We start from the raw sequence: 23,804 nt of genomic DNA on the forward strand, positions 1-23,804 counted from the left end.
AGAAAAATTGAAAAATTGCAAAATTCAAGGTTGAAAAATTTGAGATCGAACGCGAAATTGAAAAATAGGAAAATCAAAAATCGAGAAGATGAAAATGGAACAACTGAAAAATCGTAAAATTAAAAATGGAAAAATTGTAAAACTGCAAATCGAAACATCGGGGAAATGAAGGAAAAAAAAAATTAAAATCTTGAAATTGAAAGTCGAAAATTGGAAGAACGAAAAACTGAAAAATTTTAAATTGGACACCTAAAAAATTGCAAAAAATCAGAAAATTAAAAAGCGAAAAATTGACAAAATGAAAAACCGAAAAATTAAAAATCTACAAGCCCAAAAATCGAAAAATTGAAAAAATCGAATAATTTCAAAACAGAAAAATTAAAATATCTAGAAATTGAAAAAATTCAAAATTCAAAAGTAGAAAAATCGAAAATGGAAAAATTTGAAAAATTATAAACTGAGAAAACGAAAATTTGAAAAATCGAAGAACTGAAAAATTCAAAAGTTGAAAAATCGAAAAACTAAAAAAATTAAACTTAAACATTTGAAAAACTCAAATCGAAAAATTAAAAATTAAAATGAGAGAAATTGAAAAATAAAAAAACTGAAAATTGCACTCAGAAACAGAAAAATGAAAAAGTTGAAGTCAGAAAATTGAAAAATTTTAAATTGAAGACAAAATCCGAAAATTCTAAAGTTGAAAAATCGAAGAAACAAAAATTTGAAGAATCGAAAAATTAAAACTTTTTAAATTGCAATAAGAGAAACTGAAAAATTGAAAAATTAAAAACCGGAAACCTGAGAATTCTAAAAAAAATCGAAAAATTGAAGAAATAAAAATCCAGAAACCGAAAAACGAAATTGTAACATCGAAAAATCCCAAATCGAATAATTGAAAAATTAGAAATTCAAAAAGTCAAAAATTGACAAAATGAAAAATCGAATAATTTTAAAAACGAAAAATTCATATATCTAGAAATTGAAAAATTATAAAAACGAAAAATCGCAAATCGAAAAACTGAAGGAATAAAACCTTGACAAATCGAAAAATTTCAAAATTCAAAAGTTGAAAAATCGATAATGCAAAAATTTGAAAAGTTATAAACTCAGAAAACGAAAATTCGAAAAATCGAATAACTGAAAATTGCGCCCAGATAGAGAAAAATGGAAAAATTGCAAAAGAGAAACTAAAAAATTAAAAATTGAGTAAAAAATTGAGAAAACGAAAAGTTGAAAAATCGAAAAATTGACAAATTTAAAAAAATAAAAATTCGAAAATTGAAGATCCAAAAACTGAAGAAATAAAATTATTATTATTATTATTATTATTAAAAAATGGAAAGCTGAAAAATTGAAATGTCGAAGAACTGAAAAATTTAAATAGAAGGATTCAACATTGGAAAAACCGAAAATTCAAAATTCGAAAATAGAAAATTTAAAAATTTGAGATGAAACTGAAAAATCGAAAAATTGTAAATAAAGAAAATTGAAAAGTTGAAAAATTCATAAGTGAAAATCGAAAAATTGAAAAATTTTAAATTGAATGCTTCAAAAAATGCAACTCAGAATCTTGAAAAACTCAAAAATTATCAGAAGCCAGAAGCTGAAGAAGGGAAATATTGAAAAATCGAATTATTTTAAAAAAAGAAAACAAAACATCCACAAATTGAAAGATCCAAAAATTGAAAAATGGCAAAGTTCAAAGTTGGAAAATAGCACGTTGAAAAATTTGAGATGGAAATTGCAAATTCGAAAAATTAAAAATCGAGAAGCTGAAATTGGAAAAATTGAAAAACTGAAAATTTACAAATCGAAGAACTGAAAAGTAGAAAAACTGTAGAATCGAAAAAAAGCAAATCTAAAAATCGGGGAAATGGGGGAGGGAAAAATGAAAAACCTGAAGTAGAAAGTCGAAACTGGATGAACGAAAAATTTTAAATTGAACACCTAAAAAATTGAAAATCCAAAAACTGAAAAATCCGGGAATTAAAAAGCGAAAAACTGACAAAATGAGAAAATGAAAAATTGAAAAATCGAATAATTGAAAAACAAAACATTCAAATATCTAGAAATTGAAAAATCTAAAAATTCTAAAATCGAAAAATCGAAGAAACAAAAATTTGAAGAATCGAAAAATTGACAAATTAAAAAAAATAAAAATTCGAAAATTGAATATCCAAAAACTGAATAAATAACATTATTATTATTATTATTATTATTAAAAAAATGAAAAACTGAAAAATTGAAAAGTCGAAGAACTAAAAAATTTAAAATAGAAGGATTAAACATTTGAAAAACCGAAAATTCAAAATTCAAAAATAGAAAATTCAAAAATTTGAGATGAAACTGAAAAATCGAAAAATTGTAAATGAAGAAACTGAAAATTCTTAAAATTGAAAAATTCAAAAATTCGTAAGTGAAAATCGAAAAATTGATGAATTTTAAATTGAATGCTTCAAAAAATGCAAATCGGAATCTTGAAAAGCTCAAAAATTATCAGAAGCCAGAAGCTGAAAAATCCAAAAACTGAAAAATGGAGAGCTTTGAAAAATTTGAGATGGAAATTGCAAATTTGAAAAATTAAAAATCGAGAAGCTGAAATTGGAAAAATTGAAAAACTGAAAATTTACAAATCGACGAACTGAAAAGTAGAAAAACTGTAGAATCGAAAAAAAGCAAATCTAAAAATCGGGCAAATGGGGGAGGGAAAAACTGAAAACCTGAAGTAGAAAGTCGAAACTAGATGAACGAAAAATTTTAAATTGAACACCTAAAAAATTGAAAATCCAAAAATTGAAAAATCGAATAATTGAAAAACAAAACATTCAAATATCTAGAAATTGAAAAATGTAAAAATTCTAAAATCGAAAAATCGAAGAAACAAAAATGTGAAGAATCGAAAAATTAAAAATTTTTAAATTGAATACTCGAAAAATTGCAATTAGAGAAACTGAAAAATAAACAAATTAAATGGGGGAAACTGAAAATCAGAAAAACTATAAAATTAAAAAACTGAAAATCGAAAAACCGGGAAAAATGAATATGAAAAAATGAAAAATCGAAAGCGGAAAAACTGTAAATTGGAAAATTGAAAAATCCAAAAATTAGAAATCTACAAGTCGAAAAATCGAAAATTTCTAAATTCGAAAAATCGAAGAACAAAAATTTGAAGATTAAAAAAATTAAACAATTTTAAACTGAATACTCGAAAAATTGCAAATAGAGGAACTGAAAAACTAAAAAATTAAAAACCGGAAAACTGAAAATTCTGTAAACTGATAAAACGAAAAATTAAAGAAATAAAAAACGGAAATGTAACATAGAAACCTCAAATCGAAAAACTGTAAAAAAGTGAAAAATCAAAAAACATCAAATTGAAGATTTGTAGAAATTAAAACATGAAAAAAAGAGGAAAATATGAAAAATTGCAAAATCTATTAACTGAAAAATTTAAGATTGGATTTTCGAAAAATTGCAAATCAGGAAAGCGAAAAATAAACAAATTAAAACCCGGAAACTGAAAATCGGAAACATTGAAAAATCGAAAAACTAAAATCGAGGAACTGAAAATGGAAAAATTGTAAAATAAAAAACCTGCAAATCGCAAAACCGGGAAAATGAAGAAATGAAAAACTGAAAGGTGAAAAATTGTAAATCGGAAAACTGAAAAATCTAAAAATTAAAAAGCGAGAAATTGGCAAATTGAAAAACACTAAAATTAAAAATCGAGAAAGTGATAAGTTGAAAATATGATAAATCCAATAATAATTTAAAAAACGAAAAATTATAATATTTGGAAAGTGAAAAATGGAAAAATTGTAAAATCAAAAAACTACAAACTGAAAAACCTGACAAACGAAGAAATGAAAAAATGAGAAATTGAAATGTGAAAAAAATCATAAATTGGAAAACTGGAAAATTCAAAAATTAAAAAGCGAGAAATTGCCAAATTGAAAAATATTAGTATTAAAAATCGAGAAAGTGAAAAGTCGGAAATATGAAAAATCGAATAGTTTAAAAAACGAAAAATTATAATATGTGAAAATTGAAAAATAGAAAAATTGTAAAATCAAAAAACTGCAAATTGAAAAACCGGGAAAACGAAGAAATGAAAAAATGAAAAGTTAAATGTCGAAAAATTGTTAATCGGAAAATTGAAAAATCCAAAAATTAAAAAGCAAGAAATTTATTATATTTTCAAAATACTTATTAGATGTTATTTAAACATGGCAAAGGAAGTTTGACGCCTCAAAAATCCACACTTTTGTTACTCCACAACAACCAGACCCCATTTCACCATACCACTCCAGTGTTCAAGACCCATCCTCTTCAACCATCCACTTCGCGCTGACCCCAATCCTCTTCAAAGTCATTATTAATCCATGCATCTATTTCAACACCCGCACATCCAACTCGCTAATTACTTCAGCAATGTCGCAACCATCCCATCAATGCACCGACCTTCGCACCACAAACCATCACCCATTCAAGCCCAACGCATCTCCATCTGCAACCTGCAGCCGTGACACGCACCCTTTCCCCCATTTGTGCCCATTGGTCTACTTCCAGCATCGCCCCGACCAAGGATGCCGCTTCGAAATGAAAGCCCACAACCACGGTACTCTCGTATTCCACTTTCCTGCTAAGACACTTTCTTACTGCCGCCGTGTTCAGTGCGTCCAGCGCAACGTTTCGGTCGTGTCGCGTGCATCCTCGAGATAAATGCGCCAAAATGCGTTCACACATCTTCGGAATTTTCGCCCTGGTGTTAGCGTCGCAGTGTGACTACGGATCTTCCGGAAATAACTTCAGGAATGGTGAGTGTTATTTACTAACACCAGCAAGTAGTGTTACGTAAGGAGTTGACGGATGCGTTAATTTATTGCGTGTTGGCAGGCCCGCGTGAGAAAAAATCCAATCCGGTAGTAAATGTTGATATTTATTTGTAATTTAAATTTCGAGTTGTCATGAGTGAGTCGGGTTTAATTTGTGTTAATTACCTCGCTGACAATGATTTCGTCAACGAATTTGCGCTCGGTGTTTGTTTAGACGGTACTCGATCAAGTGCGTAACTGATCAGGATCATTGACATTGATCTTCAGTACCGAGCTGTGTACACTGATCGTCTCGATGACTCACGACGAATTTTCAGTGACGCTTATTGATATTTCGTCGTTTTTTCCCAGGCTATAAATACGACTTTACTGCTCTAAAATGGTCAAGTAACAAGACGACCTTCGTCCAACAACAATTACTTTTTTCGAAAAGTGGTTTGGTGTCCGTCCGTTATCTGATGCGTATTCGGCGAGGAATGTGGTCTCTTTTTGTCGATAAAATCTAGCATTTGATAGCAAAACCGCCATCAAACTTGTTCTAACGACGGTTATCAATTTTGATATGCGATAGCTCGGAAACCATATACTGCATACCCACTTAAAGTATCCGCATGTGGGTATGAAAGTGAAATTTCTTCTGAACTGTAGCGTTACGTAACTTTCTAATGTACCTAGTCGTAAAAATGCCGCCACAAATTGCTTTTTTCGATATCCGGTCATCGCTAACATCTATCAAAATTGATATGGCATGCAGACGCGAAAAAGTGCTTATTTAACGACGACTCTTATCAGATCGTGCTGGTTTCGAGGGTTTTAAAAGCGTTTTCGATATGTCGTCGTCATTTTTTATCTACTTGATGGAATAATTGGTAATTGATATAGAAAATAGGTAGGTGGATGATGGAAATGCGTGTTTGGGGTTTGGAACATGCACGCGAGCGTTTAGGTACACATTAAAGACGAAAAAGTGGAGATAATAAAAAGCTTTCTTTTGATGTGTGTTGGCGGCTAAATTATTATTAGATTTGGTTGATCTGATTTATTGTTGTCTACATAGCCTATGATCTGAAATAGTCAATAATTGATAACGACAAAACGGTTCTTTTTGATATGTTAAAGGCGATTTGTCAAAATCAATAAAACTAATCTAGAATCTGTTGTTAGATGTTTAAAGAAAAACTTGTGGGAAATGAGCAAAATAATGTGTCAATGAACGACTGGTGACCATTCCTCTTATACAATGTTGTAATAAAATTTGAATACGAAGGGCAAAAACTCATAGCGGATACATAAACCACAAGCACACGAGTATGTTATTTTATAAACTTTAAATAGCATTTCCCAAATTGACCAAAATCGCAAAAATTACAAAATTGTAAAATTAAAAAATTTAAAACCAAAAAAATTGAATAATCGAAAAATCGATACAACAGAAAACGGAAAAATTTAAAAATCAAAAACCTGCCATAAATATTTATCTGTTGTTGGTAGAAAAACTCAGAGCTCCCCAGTTTACGATTTACGTTCATTTTGATGTAATAGAACAACCGTGGGCAAAAAATACGCACTGTGATGCTATAGGTCACATTCGAGCCACAAAAACCCAAATCTGGATGTATTATAAAACCGTAGCCCCAGATTACGACCTCTACGAGAACATAATACGCCGAATTTGAGCATTTCAAGATCTTCATTGTTGATTGTTCAAAATTTTAAAACTTGAAAAATTGAAATACCAAAAAACTGAGGAATCGAAAATCTGATACTCAAAAATTTAAAAATCGAAAAATTAAAAAAAAAACACAAAAAGACTGAGAAATCGGCACATCAAAATATCGCAAAACCGAAAAATTAAAAATTGAAAAATTTTAGATAAAAAGTATTCGAAATATCTAAAAATTGGAAAATCGGGAAATTGAACAATCAAATAAATGAGACGTCGAAATCTCCATAAATCGAGAAATCGAAACATTGAAAAAATCGAGAAACTGGAGAATCGAAAAATTTAGAAAGCGACAAATTTAAAAAATCGAAATTAGAGTAGAAAAATGGAAGAACTGAAAAAAATTGAAACATCGAGAAATCAAAATATTAAAAGTTTCAAAAATCGAAACATTTATTAAAATCGAAAAATTTAAATTTTAAAATCGAAAAATTAAAAAAATCCAAAACTGAAATGTCGAAAAATCGAAAAATCGAAAATTTTAGCAATGTCAAAAACAAAAAAATTGAAAAACCGAAAAGTGGAGAATCGAAAATTGAAAAGTCGAAAAACTGAAATTTCGGAAAATTAAAAAATAAAAAAATCGAAACATTAAATGATCAAAAAACTGAAATATCGAAAGTTGAAAAATCGAGAAAAAATTGGAAAAACGTGAAGTCGAAAAGTCGATAAATCGAGAAGTAGAAAAATCGAAATGCCGAAAAACTAAAAGCATCGAAAAATTGAGACATGAAAAATTCCAGAAATTAAAAATTCCAGAAACCAAAATATCGAGCAGTCGAAATTACTGGAAATCCAAAAATGAAAAAAAATTTTAAATTACAAAAAATGGAATATATTATAATAATTAAAAAATGGAAATATTTGAAAACCAAAAAATCTAAAACCGAGACGCCGGAAAATCGAGACATCAAAATACTGAAAAATCTAAAATTTAAAAATTGAAAAATATTGAAATTAAAATATCAAAAAATTGAAAAATTGAGAAATTAAAACTTCAAAAAATTCAAAAATTGAAATTTAAACTGAAAAACCCAAAGTTTAAAAAATCGACGAAAAATCGAATATTTGCAAAATTTAAAAATTCCAAAACCAGAATGTCGAAAAATTGAAGTAAGTATTTAAAAAATGAAAATTCGAAAGTTGGGAAATTGAGAAATTGGAACTCCGAAATCTCGAAAAATCGAAAATTTAAAAATGAAAAAAATAAAAAAATTGAGAAATCCAGCAAATGGAAAATCGAAAATTGAAAAATCGGCAAACTGAAATATTGGAAAACTAAGAAATCGAGAAATGAAAAAACAAAAAGTCGAAAAATCGAAAAACCGAGAAATCGAAAAATCGAAACATGAAATGATACATCAAAAATTCCAGAAGTCAAAATATGGAGAAATCGAAATTACCAAAAATCCAAAAATAAACTGAAAAACTCAATATTATAAAAAATTGAATATCGTAAAAACTGAAAAATAGAAATATTTGAAAATCAAAAAATCTAAAACCTAAACGTCGGAAAATCGAGGCATCAAAACACTGAAAAATCTAAAATTTAAAAATTGGAAAAAGGGAAATTAAAAAATTGAAAAACTAAAAAATCGAAGAAAAATTGAAGAATCGAGAATTCGAAAAGGCGAGAAGTTGAAAAATTGAAAAATACTGTAATTAAAATATCAAATAATTGAAAAATTGAGAAATTAAAACTTCAAAAAATTCAAAAATTGAAATTTAAAACTGAAAAACGTTAATTTAAAAAAATCGACGAAAAATTGATTATTTGAAAAACTTAAAAATTCCAAAACCAGAATGTCGAAAAATTGAAGTAAGTATTTATAAAATGAAAAATATAAAGTTGGGAAATTGAGAAATCGAGAAATTGAAACTCCGAAATCTCAAAAATCGAAATATCGAAAATTTAAAAATGAAAAAAATAAAAAAATGAGAAATCCAAAAAATGGAAAATCGAAAATTGAAAAATCGGCAAACTGAAATATTGGAAAATTGAGAAATCGAAGAATAAGAAATCAAGAAACCAAATATTTTAAAAATCGAAAAATTGAAAAAACAAAAAGTCGAAAAATCGAAAAACCGAAAAATCGAAAAATCGAAACATCATCAAAAATTCCAGAAGTCAAAATATGGAGAAATCGAAATTACCAAAAATCCAAAAATAATAAGCTGAAAAACTCAAAATTATAAAAAATTGAATGTTCTAAAAATTGAAAAATAGAAATATTTGGAAACCAAAAATTCTAAAACCGAGACGCCGGAAAATCGAAATATCGGGAAATCGACACATTAAAATACTGAAAAATCTAAAACTTAAAAATTGGAAAAAGGGAAATTAAAAAATCGAAAAACTAAAAAATCGACGAAAAATTGAAGAATCGAGAATTCGAAAAGGCGAAAAGTTGAAAAATTGAAAAATACTGAAATTAAAATATCAAAAAATTGAAAAATTGAGAAATTAAAACTTCAAAAAATTTAAAAATTGAAATTTAAAACTGAAAAACGTTGATTTTAAAAAATCGACGAAAAATTGATTATTTGAAAAATTAAAATGTTCCAAAACCAGAATGTCGAAAAATTGAAGTAAGTATTTATAAAATGAAAAATCGAAAGTTGGGAAATTGAGAAATCGAGAAATTGAAACACCGAATTCGAGAAAAATCGAAAAATCGAAAATTTAGAAATGAAAAAAAAAATTGAGAAATCCAAAAAAATGGAAAATCGAAAATTGAAAAATCGGCAAACTGAAATATTGGAAAATTGAGGAATCGAAGAATAAGAAATCAAGAAATCAAAAATTTTAAAAATCGAAAAATTGAAGAATAGAAAAATTGAAAAATCGAGAAATTGAAAAAACAAAAAGTCGAAAAAGTGAAACTTGAAATGATGCATCAAAAATTCCAGCAGTCAAAATATGGAGAAATCTAAATTTCCAAAAATCCAAAAATAAATTGAAAAACTCAAAATTATAAAAAACTGAATATCGTAAAAATTGAAAAATCGAAATATTTGAAAACCGAAAAATCTAAAACCGGAACGTCGGAACATCGAAAGATTGAGAAATCGAAACATCAAAAAATTGAAAAACCTGAAATTTAAAAATTCGAAATATGAGAAATAAAAAAATTCGAAAGCCTGCAGAATCGGGAAATCAAGAAGGGGATAAAATGAAAATTTAAAAAATCGACAACTTGAACAATCAAAAACGTGAAAAATTGAAAAATTCAGAAATTAAAAAATTAAAACATCGAAAAATTAAAAACCGAAAATTTGAAAGATCGAGAAATCCAAAAATTGATCTGTCGATAAATCGGTAAATTGAAAAAAATTGTATAATGTAAAATTTTAGAACTCCCAAAACCAACAAATCGAAATCCTGAAAAATCGAAAAATTGAAAAATCAAAAACCTGAAAACCAAAAATCGAAAATTTAGGTGACCCGAATATAAAAAAATTGAAAAATCGAGAAAATATGACACTGAAGAATTGAAAAATTGAAAAATTCCAAAACATGAAATATTGAAAAATTGGAAAATCAACGAATCGAAAAATTGAAAAGCTGAACAATCGAAAAACATCGAAATTCGAAAGATGAAAAAATCCAGAAATCAAAAATCCCAGAAGTCAAAATATCGAGAAATCGAAATTACCGTAAATCCAAAAATGCAAATCTGAAAAATTTAGAATTACAAAAAATCGAATATTCTAAAACTGGAAAAACTGAAACTCATATTTGAAAACCGCGAAATCTAAAACTGAGACGTCGGAAAATCGAAAGATCGATAAATCGAAACGTCAAAAAATTGAAAATCTAAAATTTAAAAATTCGAAAAATGAGAAATTAAAAATTCGAAAAACTGCAAAATCTAAAATTCGAGAAATCGAAAAATTTAAAAATCAAAGAAAATTTGAAGAATCGAGAAATCCAAAAGGCGAAAAATCTAAATATCGAAAATTTAAAAAATCGAAAAATTGAAAAACCAAAAACTTGAAAAATTTAAAAATCGTGAAATCAAAAAATTAAAAACCTGAAAAATCGAAAAATGGAAAAACTGAAAAACTGAAAAATCGAAATTCGAGAAATTGAAACATCATAAAGTCAATAAATCTAGAACGGAGGAAACAAAAAAATCAAAAATTGAAAATTTAGTTATGTCGTATTTTAAAATTTGAAAAATTAAGTAATTGAAGAATCGAAAAATTAAAAAATCGAGAAAATTTGAAAAATTAAAAAATTGAAAAATCCAATAACTTGAAATATCGAAAAATTGAAAAATCAAGGAACTGAAAAACCAAAAAAACAATGAATCGAAAAACTAAGAAATCGAGAAGTTGTTAAAAAATGTTAATATTTTTTTCAAAAATCTCTATGCCTAGGAAAAAAATTCAACACGAATTCCTGAAACACAACTTCATGATTTGACAAGAACCGGTTTTGAAACGTAGAAAAAATCATATTGTAACTGTATACAACTGCCAACTGTATTCTTAAATCACACTTTATTTTATTCAGTACCACCAAATTTTCTATTAAATCTGAAATAACCCTCATTTCAAATCAAAACAATTTTTTGAATATTTATTGAATTTTGACCAGATTTAGCTATCATAAATATGGAACTATAAATATATACAATAAAAAATTTATGGGTCTACGATTTCAAAGAATAGACGCATTTAAATATTACACAATCAATTTTTGATCCACTTAGTGTCTCAATAAGGAATAATCCTTTGATTTGTTACACAAAAAACCAGTTTTTCACCAAGAATTCAACTGTTGCTATGGTCGTTGATCCGATAATAGTGACTAGATGTTTTCACAAAAAAGCTAATGTACTAATAACGAGGGCGTTAGCCACAAGTATTTATGTTGTGTTGGTGTCAATATCTTCGACTTTTATTTACCTATTTATTTATAGTTTTATTGTTATTTACAAACCGCGCCACAAAGTAGAATATAAATACACGTGTGTTTTATTTTTGACTTTCATTAATCAAGTTTCTTCCTGAATTACATACAGAGCAATATTTACTCACGAAAGTGTTTCACAAAAAGCCCTCCAAACATGGTTATGTCTATAACTAAGATTTGTCGTGCGCTTGACGGCATTGTCTCACTCTTTTTTTTTAAATATTATTTAAGTGCGTGAGTGTCTGATACACTTTCACTTACTAAAACAGTACCTACATAATGTTATTTGAGATAAAATACTGGATGTTTGTAGAGAGGTATTAGCTAAATGTAAAATAAGACGTTGAATTTGCTTAGATTCAGTCAATATTAGCGAAGAGCTGAAGCTAATATCTGTCGTTCACTTTCCCCACAAATTTATGTTGTTATTACAGAATATAAATGGAAAATTTACATAAATTTTAAGTAACAATAAATTAGAGATTTGGGTTTAATCTGAATTTAACTCGTAGTTAGATGTCTTACTATTGTAAAGGAAGTATTATTTAAACTATTGATCGTTGTCGGTTATTATAAATTTAAAATTAATTGCACCCATTTTTTCACGTTGTGAATGTGCTACCGATACCTTTAAACGAAACGTGTTAAATTACATGGTCATTTATTTAAAACACAAATACCTGCCATAAATATTTATCTGTTGTTGGTAGAAAAAACGCAGACCTCGAGTTTACGATTTACGTTTATTTTTATGCAACATGATGCTATCGGTCACATTCGAGCCACAAAAACCCAAATCTGGATGTTTTATAAAAGCATAGCCCCAGATTACGACCTCTACGACAACATAATACACCGAATTTGAGCATTTCAAGATCTTCATCGCGCATAATTTTCGCATAATGCAGACAGCCAAAAGCGAGGAAAATCGAGACTGATTTCTTATGCAACGAACAATTTTTGAAATTTTTGCATACCGGCGACCCAGATTTCCAGCTTTCGCACCTGCTGGGTCACTTTGGGTACCGGTATTTAAAAAGTTGGATGTTTGTCAAGGATGCGTTCTTAATAGTGTTATTAAAACAATTGATCAACAGGATCGGACTATTCGACAACTTTTCCTATTCTTCGATCACGTAACTAAAGCAGGTATTTAGTCATCTAAAAAACTAAATATTGATCATTTGCATACACAGAAAACATAAAATTTTTGCAACGAGGGTTAAATAAATGCATGACATATGTCAAGTGGTTTCAGACGAAATTGGGGACACTTGTCAAACTTTTGACTATTGTTTGTGCACTGATGGTAAATTTACTTTCGAATTGCTGACACTTGCATCACTGACAGCTGGCAGATGACACTTGCATCAGCAATTATCTCCAAGACAAGCATCTCAGCTGTAATTACCACGAATGTCAGTTCAATGCAGCGATTTCAAAAACCCGCTGCATCGAGCTCTCGCTCGAACTTCCGGATAAACTTCACTTTCCATTTCCCAGCTTGACCCCGATAGTGACGTAAAGCGATTTATTCCATTATGTTTCATATTTCGAGTGCTCAGTTGCTTCCGTTGACCGTTCATACGATTTTGATTACTCGAGTAGCTGGGTCAGAAGCCCAGAGAAAGTGTCATGAATTTAGTGAAAAAATTTATTAGAAATTGATTTGGGTTGAACCTTTGACATTTAGATTCGGTTGACACATGATATGTGTAAAGTTGGACGAGGCGGTTGAATGGGGTTGCTCGCTTACGTAATACAGGGTGACCCAATTGGGTGAAGAAAGTGGTGTTCGTTTCCTCTAGTTGGTTGGTTACGAGATGGTTAGAGATTCGCCGGAATTTCTTACTATGACATTGACATTTGAGGCGCACCGGAGGCGAAGGTCGTTGGAAAAATTCTGACTTTTGATCTTTTACAACGTTATTAATAATATTATTTAAAAAATCCTGGTATTTTGTCAACTTAGTCCGTGCTTAATGGATTGTAATTGGAGTCGGCGAAACCCTGTATGACTGCAATAATTACAATAATTAACCAATTAGTGGTTACGGTAAACGACAGAACTGTTATGTACCTTGTAATTATCGATTTTCGTCTTTTTTGTTAGTGAAGTTTGTTTATTTTGTGCTTGGTGGCACGCGCTTTCTTTCAAAAATGTGATAATATTGTTTTCTAATTAGCAAATGGTTCTAGGAATTCGGTAATTTATAAAAACAGACAGTTAAATATGAAAGTTAGAAATCGATCGAAGATGGTTCAAATTAAATTTGAACTAATGTCATGTTAAAATGTTCTCAGATGCTAATGTGAGACAACCCTAAAGCAAGGATCGCAGAAGCAGTTAAAGATTAACGTTCTTTCTAAAAGTAAAACAGCTATTTTGCTTCAAAATATTGTAGGCAGGACTATTAAGAATAAATAGTTCATTATTTAATGTTAATTTTCCAATGAACAGTTTATTTCCTCAATTCAAGAATATTTAATACAGGTTTTAAATTCGAATAATTACTATAAACATCCAGTTTATACACGAATGGAGAATATGGAATTTGACTGTTGTTAGTTATATCAGAAGATTAGTAAACACGAACTTAGATTAAAATCTTAAGCTTAATTTAGTTACATTTGATTGGTTAAAGATGTAAAAAAAATCGTCCTCTATTTAAACCCATTTTTGTCTTTGTTTTATCTTGATCAAGTATTTATTCATTGAAATTTTTTGTAAAAAAATCTAATTTGAAATTAGTTACCACAATTCTGAATAAAACACTTGTCAAAAGGGTGTTTTATGACAATAAATTAGTTATTTGAAAATTAATGGCTACTTTAAAAAGCAAATTAAAAGAAATTATAATTATAAGAATATGAGGACATTGTGTGTTACGTTTACAAGAATTTGAATGAACCCCGGGAGTCCTTGGTATTTTATTTTTGAACGCATTTGATAGACTTTTCAAAGCCTCTGATGTTTGTTTTTGAAGAGATTTGCAAGAATCTCGGAAAATTCTGGTGTTTCTTTTAGAACGGTTTTGAAAGAATTTCGTGGGCTCCTGGTGCTTTATTTAAGAACAGAAGAATCTCGGGAGCTTCTGACGTTTTATTTTACAACGAACTTGAAAAATCTCCAGGACTCCTGGTGTTTTATTTTAGAGCGAATCTGAAAGGACCTCGAGGCCTCGTGATGTTTTATTGTAGAAGGGATTTAAAAGTATCTCGAGGGCTTCTGGTGTTTTATTTTAGAACAGATTTGAAAGACTCTAGGTAGCCTCTGATGTTTGTTTTAGAACAGATTTGAATGAATCTCAGAAACTCCTGCTGTTTTATTTTAGAAAGGACTTGACAGAATTTCTGAGCTGTCTGGTGTTTTATTATAGACGGTTTTGAAAAAATCTTGAAGATTCCTGGTATTTTATTTTAGAAAGGACTTGAAAGAATCTCGGGGGCCTCTGGTGTTTTATTTCAGAATGGATTTGAAAGAATCCTCGGGACTTCTAGTGTTTTATTTTTGAACAGTTTTCAAAAGATTTCGAGGGCTTCTAGTGCTTTATTTTAAAACAGACTTGAAAGAATCTCGGGGAACTCTAGAGTGAATTTGAAAACATCTCTAGGATTCCTGGTGTTTTATTTTAGAAAGGACTTAAGAAAATCTCGGGGGTCTCTGGTATTTTATTCACAATGGATTTGAAAGAATCTCGGAAAATTCTGGTATTTCTTTTAGAACGATTTTGAAAGAATCTCGTGGGCTCCTGGTGCTTTATTTAAGAACAGAAGAGTCTCGGGAGCTTCTGACGTTTTATTTTACAACGAACTTGAAAAATCTCCAGGACTCCTGGTGTTTTATTTTAGAGCGAATCTGAAAGGACCTTGAGGGCTCGTAATGTTTTATTGTAGAAGGGATTTTAAAGTATCTCGAGGGCTTATGGTGTTTTATTTTAGAACAAATTTGAAAGACTCTAGGTAGCCTCTGATGTTTGTTTTAGAACAGATTTGAATGAATCTCAGAAACTCCTGCTGTTTTATTTTAGAAAGGACTTGACAGAATTTCGGAGCTGTCTGGTGTTTTATTATAGACGGTTTTGAAAAAATCTTGAAGATTCCTGGTATTTTATTTTAGAAAGGACTTGAAAGAATCTCGGGGGCCTCTGGTGTTTTATTTCAGAATGGATTTGAAAGAATCCTCGGGACTTTTAGTGTTTTATTTTTGAACAGTTTTAAAAAGATTTCGAGGGCTTCTAGTGCTTTATTTTAAAAGAGACTTGAAAGAATCTCGGGGAACTCTAGAGTGAATTTGAAAAGATCTCTAGGATTCCTGGTGTTTTATTTTAGAAAGGACTTAAGAAAATCTCGGGGACCTCTGGTATTTTATTCACAATAGATTTGAAAGAATATCGGAAAATTCTGGTGTTTTCTTTTGGAACGGTTTTGAAAGAATCTCGTGGGCTCCTGGTGCTTTATTTAAGAACAGAAGAGTCTCGGGAGCTTCTGACGTTTTATTTTACAACGAACTTGAAAAATCTCCAGGACTCCTGGTGTTTTATTTTAGAGCGAATCTGAAAGGACCTTGAGGGCTCGTAATGTTTTATTGTAGAAGGGATTTTAAAGTATCTCGAGGGCTTCTGGTGTTTTATTTTAGAACAAATTTGAAAGACTCTAGGTAGCCTCTGATGTTTGTTTTAGAACAGATTTGAATGAATCTCAGAAACTCCTGCTGTTTTATTTTAGAAAGGACTTGACAGAATTTCGGAGCTGTCTGGTGTTTTATTATAGACGGTTTTGAAAAAATCTTGAAGATTCCTGGTATTTTATTTTAGAAAGGACTTGAAAGAATCTCGGGGGCCTCTGGTGTTTTATTTCAGAATGGATTTGAAAGAATCCTCGGGACTTCTAGTGTTTTATTTTTGAACAGTTTTCAAAAGATTTCGAGGGCTTCTAGTGCTTTATTTCAAAACAGACTTGAAAGAATCTCGGGGAACTCTAGAGTGAATTTGAAAACATCTCTAGGATTCCTGGTGTTTTATTTTAGAAAGGACTTAAGAAAATCTCGGGGGTCTCTGGTATTTTATTCACAATGGATTTGAAAGAATCTCGGAAAATTCTGGTATTTCTTTTAGAACGATTTTGAAAGAATCTCGTGGGCTCCTGGTGCTTTATTTAAGAACAGAAGAGTCTCGGGAGCTTCTGACGTTTTATTTTACAACGAACTTGAAAAATCTCCAGGACTCCTGGTGTTTTATTTTAGAGCGAATCTGAAAGGACCTTGAGGGCTCGTAATGTTTTATTGTAGAAGGGATTTTAAAGTATCTCGAGGGCTTCTGGTGTTTTATTTTAGAACAAATTTGAAAGACTCTAGGTAGCCTCTGATGTTTGTTTTAGAACAGATTTGAATGAATCTCAGAAACTCCTGCTGTTTTATTTTAGAAAGGACTTGACAGAATTTCGGAGCTGTCTGGTGTTTTATTATAGACGGTTTTGAAAAAATCTTGAAGATTCCTGGTATTTTATTTTAGAAAGGACTTGAAAGAATCTCGGGGGCCTCTGGTGTTTTATTTCAGAATGGATTTGAAAGAATCCTCGGGACTTCTAGTGTTTTATTTTTGAACAGTTTTCAAAAGATTTCGAGGGCTTCTAGTGCTTTATTTTAAAACAGACTTGAAAGAATCTCGGGGAACTCTAGAGTGAATTTGAAAACATCTCTAGGATTCCTGGTGTTTTATTTTAGAAAGGACTTAAGAAAATCTCGGGGGTCTCTGGTATTTTATTCACAATGGATTTGAAGGAATCTCGGAAAATTCTGGTGTTTCTTTTAGAACGATTTTGAAAGAATCTCGTGGGCTCCTGGTGCTTTATTTAAGAACAGAAGAGTCGCGGAAGCTTCTGCCGTTTTATTTTACAACGGATTTGAAAAATCTCCAGGACTCCTGGTGTTTTATTTTAAAGTGAATCTGAAAGAACCTCGAGGGTTCGTGGTGTTTTATTTTAGAAGGGATTTAAAAGTATCTCGGGGGCTCTTAGTGTTTTACTTTAGGGTGGTTTTGAGCGAATATCGAGGGCTCCTGGTGTTTTATTTTAGAACAGATTTGAAAGACTTTGGGTAGCCTCTGATGTTTGTTTCAGAACAGATTTGAATGATTCTCAGAAACTTCTGCTGTTTTATTTTAGAAAGGACTTGACAGATTTTCGGGGCTGTCTGTTGTTTTATTTTAGAACGGATTTGAAAGAATCCTTGGGACTCCTGCTGTTTTATTTTAAAATGATTGTGAACAAATCTCTAGAGCTCCTGTTTTTTAAATTTAGACTTGAAGGAATCTCGGGGGCTTCTAGTGTTTTATTTTAAAACGAATTTGAAAAAAAATCTCCGGGATTTTTGGTGTTTTATTTTAGACGGTTTTGAAAGAATCTTGAAGATTCCTGGTATTTTATTTTTGAAAGGACTTGAAAGAATCTCGGGGGCTCTAGTGTTTTATTTCAGAATGGTTATGAAAGAATTTGGGAGGCAAATGATGTTTTGTTTTAAAATGGATTGAAAGAATCTCAGAAAATCCTATTGTTCTATTTTAGAAAACACAAGAAAAAATCTTGTGTTTTATTTTTGAACAGTTTTAAAAGAATTTCGATGACTTTGAAAGAATCTTAAGGGGCCCCGGGTGTTTTATTCTGCAATGATTTTGAATAAATCTCTAGGGCTCGTGGTGTTTTATTTTAGAACAGATTTGGAAGAATCTCGAGGGCCCATGGTGTTTTATTGTGGAATGGAGTTGAAAGAATTTCTAGAGTTCCTGGTGTTTTATTTTTTAAGGATTTGAAAAATTGTCCGGGATTTTTACTGTTTTATTTTTGAACATTTTATAAGAATTTGGAGGGCTCCTGGTGCTTTATTTTCGAAAGGGGTGTTTTATTTAAAACGTATTTGGAAGAATCTCGGAAACTCCTTGTATTTTATTTTAGAACGGTTTTGAAAGAATCTCACGTGTTTCTGGTGCTTTAGAGCTTTATAGTGTTTTATTTTAGAACAAATTTGAAACAACCTCGGGGGCTGGTGATGTTTTATTTTAGAAGGGATTTGCAAGAATCTCGAGGTCTCCATGTGTTTTATTCTGCAATAATTTAGGACAAATTTATAGGGTTCGTGTTTTGTTTTACAAAGATGTTGATAGAATTTCGAGGGCTCCTGGTGTTTTATTCTAGAACAGCTTTGAAAGAATCTCGGAAATTCCTGGTATTCTGTGTTATAATGGTTTTGAAGTAATTTCCGCGACTCCTTGTCTACTATTTTAGACGATTTTGAAAGAATCTCGAGGACTTCTTGTGTTTTATTTTAGAACGGTTTTGAAAGAAACGCGAGAACTTCTGGTGTTTTATTTTATAGGGGTTTTAAAAGAATTTTGTGGGTTTCTGGTGTTTTAATTCAGAATGGATTTGAAAGAATCTCTGGGCATTCAAGGGTCTTGTTTTTGAACGGTTTTGCAAGAATCTCAGAAAATCCTGGTGTTTTATTTGCGAAGGGATTTGAAACAATCCTCGGGACTCCTTGTGTTTTATTTGTGAACAGTTTTAAAAGAATTTCGAGGGCCCCTGGTGCTTTAAATTGGAAAAGATTTGAAAGAATCTCGTGGGCTTCTGGTGTTTTATTTTAGAATGGTTTTGAAAGAATATCGTCGGCTCCTGCCGTTTTATTTTGGAACATACTTGTAAGAATCATTGGGGTTTCTGATGCTTTATTTTATAACGAATTTGAAAAAAATCTCCGGGACTTCTAGTGTTTTATTTTAGAAGACTGAAAGAATCTAGAGGTTCTGGGTGTTTTATGCTACAGTGGTTTTGAACAAATCTCTAGGGTTCGTAGTGTTTTATTTTACTATGGTTTTGAAAAAATCTAGAGGGTTCCTTGTGTTCTATTTTAGAATGGATTTGAAATAATCTCGGGGTCTTCTGGTGCTTTAGTTTATAATGGTTTTGAAAGAATCTCAGGGACTCCTCGTATCTTATTTTTGAAGCGTTTTGAAATAATTTCGAGGCTCCTGGTGTTTTATATTAGAAGGAATTTGAAAAAATTTGGGGAAGCGCTGATGTTTTGTTTTTATTGTTATTATTATTATTATTACTATTGTTGGTTAACAGGACATAAATGCCAATTACAGACTAACTTAAAATATGTAATTTTTTAAGCACAATTGCAGCTAACAAATTTACTGCACTTCCCATAGAGAAAAGCTTCGATATTTTATACCTATTAAATATTACTCCCATTATGTTTATATACCTACAGAACATTTTGACTCATGCAAGATTTTTAAAAGGTATTTGAAAGAATCGCAGAAAATTCTGGTGTTTTATTTTAGAGCCAACTGGAGAGAATTTCGGGGATTCCTGGTGTTTTATTTTAAAACGGATTTGAAAGAATCTCCGGTATCCCTGGTGTTTTATTTTGGGGGGAAATAATCTTGAGGGCTATTTTATTCTACAATGGTTTTGAATAAATCTCTAGGGCTCGTGGTGTTTCATTTTAGAAGGGACTTTAAAGAATCTCTAGGGTTTCTAGTGTTTTATTCTAGAATGGTTTTGCAACAATCTCGAAGGCTCCTGGTGTTCTATTTTAGAACTCCGACATTTCTGGTGTTTCTATTTTAGAACGGATTTGGAAGGAACTCGGGGGCCCGTGGTGTTTTATTATAGAATGGATTTGAAAGAATTTCCAGGGTTCCTGGTGTTTTATTTTTCAAGGATTTGAAAAAAATGTCCAAGATTACTGTGTTTTATTTTTGAACATTTTTATAAGAATTTGGAGGGCTCCTAGTGCTTCATTTTCGAAACGATTTGAAAGAATCTCGGAGACCTCTGGTGTTTTATTTAAAACGTATTTGGAAGAATCTCAGAAACTCCTGGTATTTTATTTTAGAACGGTTGTGAAAGAATTTCAAGGGTTCTTGCTGTTTTATTTTAGACCAAATTTACAAGAACCTCGGAGGCTGGTGGTGTTTTATTTTAGAAGGGATTTGAAAGAATCTCGAGGGCTCCTGGTGCTTTATTTAAGAACAGAAGAATCTCGGGAGCTTCTGACGTTTTATTTTACAACGGATTTGAAAAATCTCCAGGACTCCTGGTGTTTTATTTTAGAGCGAATCTGAAAGAACCTCGGGGGCTTGTGGTGTTTTATTGTAGAAGGGATTTAAAAGTATCTCGAGGGCTCTTAGTGTTTTACTTTAGGGTGGTTTTGAACGAATATCGAGGGCTCCTGGTGTTTTATTTTAGAACAGTTTTGAAAGACTTTGGGTAGCCTCTGATGTTTGTTTCAGAACAGATTTGAATGAATCTCAGAAACTTCTGCTGTTTTATTTTAGAAAGGACTTGACAGATTTTAGGGGCTGTCTGTTGTTTTATTTTAGAACGGATTTGAAAGAATCTTGGGGACTCCTGGTGTTTTATTTTAAAATGATTGTGAACAAATCTCTAGAGCTCCTGTTTTTTAAATTTAGACTTGAAAGAATCTCGGGGGCTTCCAGTGTTTTATTTTAAAACGAATTTGAACAAAATCTCCGCGATTTCTGGTGTTTTATTTTTGAAAGGACTTGAAAGAATCTCGGAGGCTGTGGTGTTTTATTTCAGAATGGTTATGAAAGAATCTGGGAGGCAAATGATGTTTTGTTTTAAAATGGATTGTAAGAATCTCAGAAAATCCTACTGTTCTATTTTAGAAAACACAGGAAACAATCTTGGAGACTTCTGGTGTTTTGTTTTAGAACGGATTAGAAAGAATCTCCGGGACTCCTTGTGTTTTATTTTTGAACAGTTTTAAAAGAATTTCGAGGGCACTGGTGCTTTAAATTGCAAAAGCTTTGAAAAAATCTCGAGGGGCCCCGGGTGTTTTATTCTGCAATGGTTTTGAACAAATCTCTAGGGCTCGTGGTGTTTTATTTTAGAACAGATTTGGAAGGATATCGAGGGCCCATGGTGTTTTATTGTGGAATGGAGTTGAAAGAATTTCCAGAGTTCCTGGTGCTTTATTTTCGAAATGGGTGTTTTATTTAAAACATATTTGGAAGAATCTCGGAAACTCCTGGTATTTTATTTTAGAATGGTTTTGAAAGAATCTCAGGGGTTCCTAGTGCTTTATAACTTATGGTGTTTTATTTTAGAACGAATTTGAAAGAACCTTGGGGGCTGCAGATGTTTTATTTTAGAAGGGATTTGGAAGAATCTCGAAGGCTCCGTGTGTTTTATTCTGCAATAGTTTAGGACAAATTTATAGGGTTCGTGGTATATTATTTTACAATGGTGTTGATAGAATTTCGAGGGCTCCTGGTGTTTTCTTTTTTAACAGCTTTGAAAGAATCTCGGAAATTCCTGGTGTTCTGTGTTAGAATGGTTTTGAAGTAATTTCCGCGACTCCTTGTCTACTATTTTAGACGATTTTGAAAGAATTTCGAGAACTCCTTGTGTTTTATTTTATAGTGGTTTTAAAAGAATTTCGTGGGTTTCTGGTGTTTTAAATCAGAATGGATTTGTAAGAATCTCTGGGCGTTCAAGGGTCTTGTTTTTGAATGGTTTTGAAATAATCTCCAGGGCATCTGCTGTTTAATTTTAGTGGTTTTGAAAGAATCTCAAAAAATCCTGGTGTTTTATTTTCGAAGGGATTTGAAACAATCTTCGGGACTCCTTGTGTTTTATTTGTGAACAGATTTAAAAGAATTTCGAGGGCCCCTGGTGCTTTAAATTGGAAAGTATTTGAAAGAATCTCAGGGTCTTCTGGTGTTTTAGTTTATAATGGTTTTGAAAGAATCTCAGGGACTCTTCGTATCTTATTTTTGAATCATTTTGAAATAATTTCGAGGCTCCTGGTGTTTTATTTTAGAAGGGATTTGAAAAAAATTTGGGGGAACGCTGATGTTTTATTTTTATTATTATTACTATTATTACTATTGTTGGTTAACAGGACATAAATGCCAATTACAAATTAACTCAAAATATGCAATTTTTTAAGCATAATTGCAGCTATCAATTTTACTGCAATTCCCATAGAAAGAAGCTCGGATATTTTATACATATCTATTAAATATTATTATGTTTATATACCTACAGAACGTTTTGACTCATGCAAGATTTTTACAAGGTATTTGAAAGAATCGGAGAAAATCCTGCTGTTTTACTTTAAAATCAACTGGAAAGAATCTCGAGGAGTCCTGGTGTTTCATTTTAAAACGGATTTGAAAGAATCTCCGGTATCCTTGGTGTTTTATTTTGGGAGAAAAGAATGTCGAGGGATATTTTATTCTACAATGGTTTTGAGCAAATCTCTAGGGCTAGTGGTGTTTCAATTTAGAAGGGACTTTAAAGAATCTCTAGGGTTTCTAGTGTTTTATTCTAGAATGGTTTTCAAAGAATCTCGAGGGCTCCTGGTGTTCTGTTTTAGAACTCCAACATTTCTGGTGTTTTATTTTAGAACGAATTCGGAAGGATCTCGGGGGCCCGTGGTGTTTTATTTTTGAAGGATTTGAAAAAATCTCACGAGATTGCTTGTGTTTTATTTTTGAACATTTTTATAAGAACTTGGAGGGCTCCTAGTGCTTTATTTTCGAAATGATTTGAAAGAATCTCGGAGACGTCTGGTGTTTTATTTAAAACGTATTTGGAAGAATCTCAGAAGAAACTCCTGGTATTTTATTTTAGAACAGTTTTGAAAGAATTTCAAGGGTTCCTGCTGTTTTATTTTAGACCAAATTTGAAAGAACCTCGGAGGTTGGTGGTGTTTTATTTTAGAAGGGATTTGAAAGAATTTCGAAGGCTCCTGGTGTTTTATTTTAGAACGGCTTTGAAAGAATCTCGAAAAATCCTGGTGTTTTGCGTTAGTACAGTTTTGAAGAAATCTACTCGACTCCTTGCGTATTATTTTAGACGACTTTGAAAGAATCTCGAGGATTCCTTGTGTTTTATTTTAGAAGGGTTTTGAAAGAAACTCGTGGACTCTTGGTGTTTTGTTTCATAGTGATTTTAAAATAATCTAGTGGGCTTCTGGTGTTTCATTTCAGAATGGATTTGAAATAATCTCAAGAGCTTCCGGTGTTTTATTTTACAGTAGTTTTGAAAGAATCTCGTGGGCTTCTGGTGTTTTGTTTTAAAACGGATTTGAAAGAATCTCAGAAAATCCTGGTGTTTTATTTTAGAACGGACTGGAAATAATCTCGGGGACTTCTGGTGTTTTATTTTAGAACGAATTTAAAAGAATCTTCGGGACTCCTTGTGTTTTATTTGTGAATAGTTTTAAAAGAATTTCGAGGGCTCCTGGTGCTTTCAATTCGAAACGATTTGAAAGAATCTGGGGGGC

At 31.0% G+C, this 23,804-nt stretch overlaps 1 protein-coding gene across 1 annotated transcript in view; it reads left to right on the forward strand.

Moving 5' to 3' along the window:
- The first annotated feature begins 4,542 nt into the window (after positions 1-4,542).
- Positions 4,543-23,804, forward strand: part of LOC135127713 (C-type lectin domain family 4 member F) — a 125,941-nt gene continuing 106,679 nt past the window's right edge. The window contains exon 1 of the mRNA XM_064054279.1: positions 4,543-4,817. Within this exon, the coding sequence (XP_063910349.1) occupies positions 4,733-4,817 (85 nt within the window). The 5' untranslated portion in view covers positions 4,543-4,732. The remainder of the gene's footprint in view (positions 4,818-23,804) is intronic.

The sequence above is a fragment of the Zophobas morio genome, unplaced genomic scaffold, assembly GCF_036711695.1.
Source record: "Zophobas morio isolate AGI-343-1 ecotype UQ-CSIRO unplaced genomic scaffold, CSIRO_AGI_Zmor_V1 ptg000012l, whole genome shotgun sequence".
NCBI classification, from domain to species: domain Eukaryota; kingdom Metazoa; phylum Arthropoda; class Insecta; order Coleoptera; family Tenebrionidae; genus Zophobas; species Zophobas morio.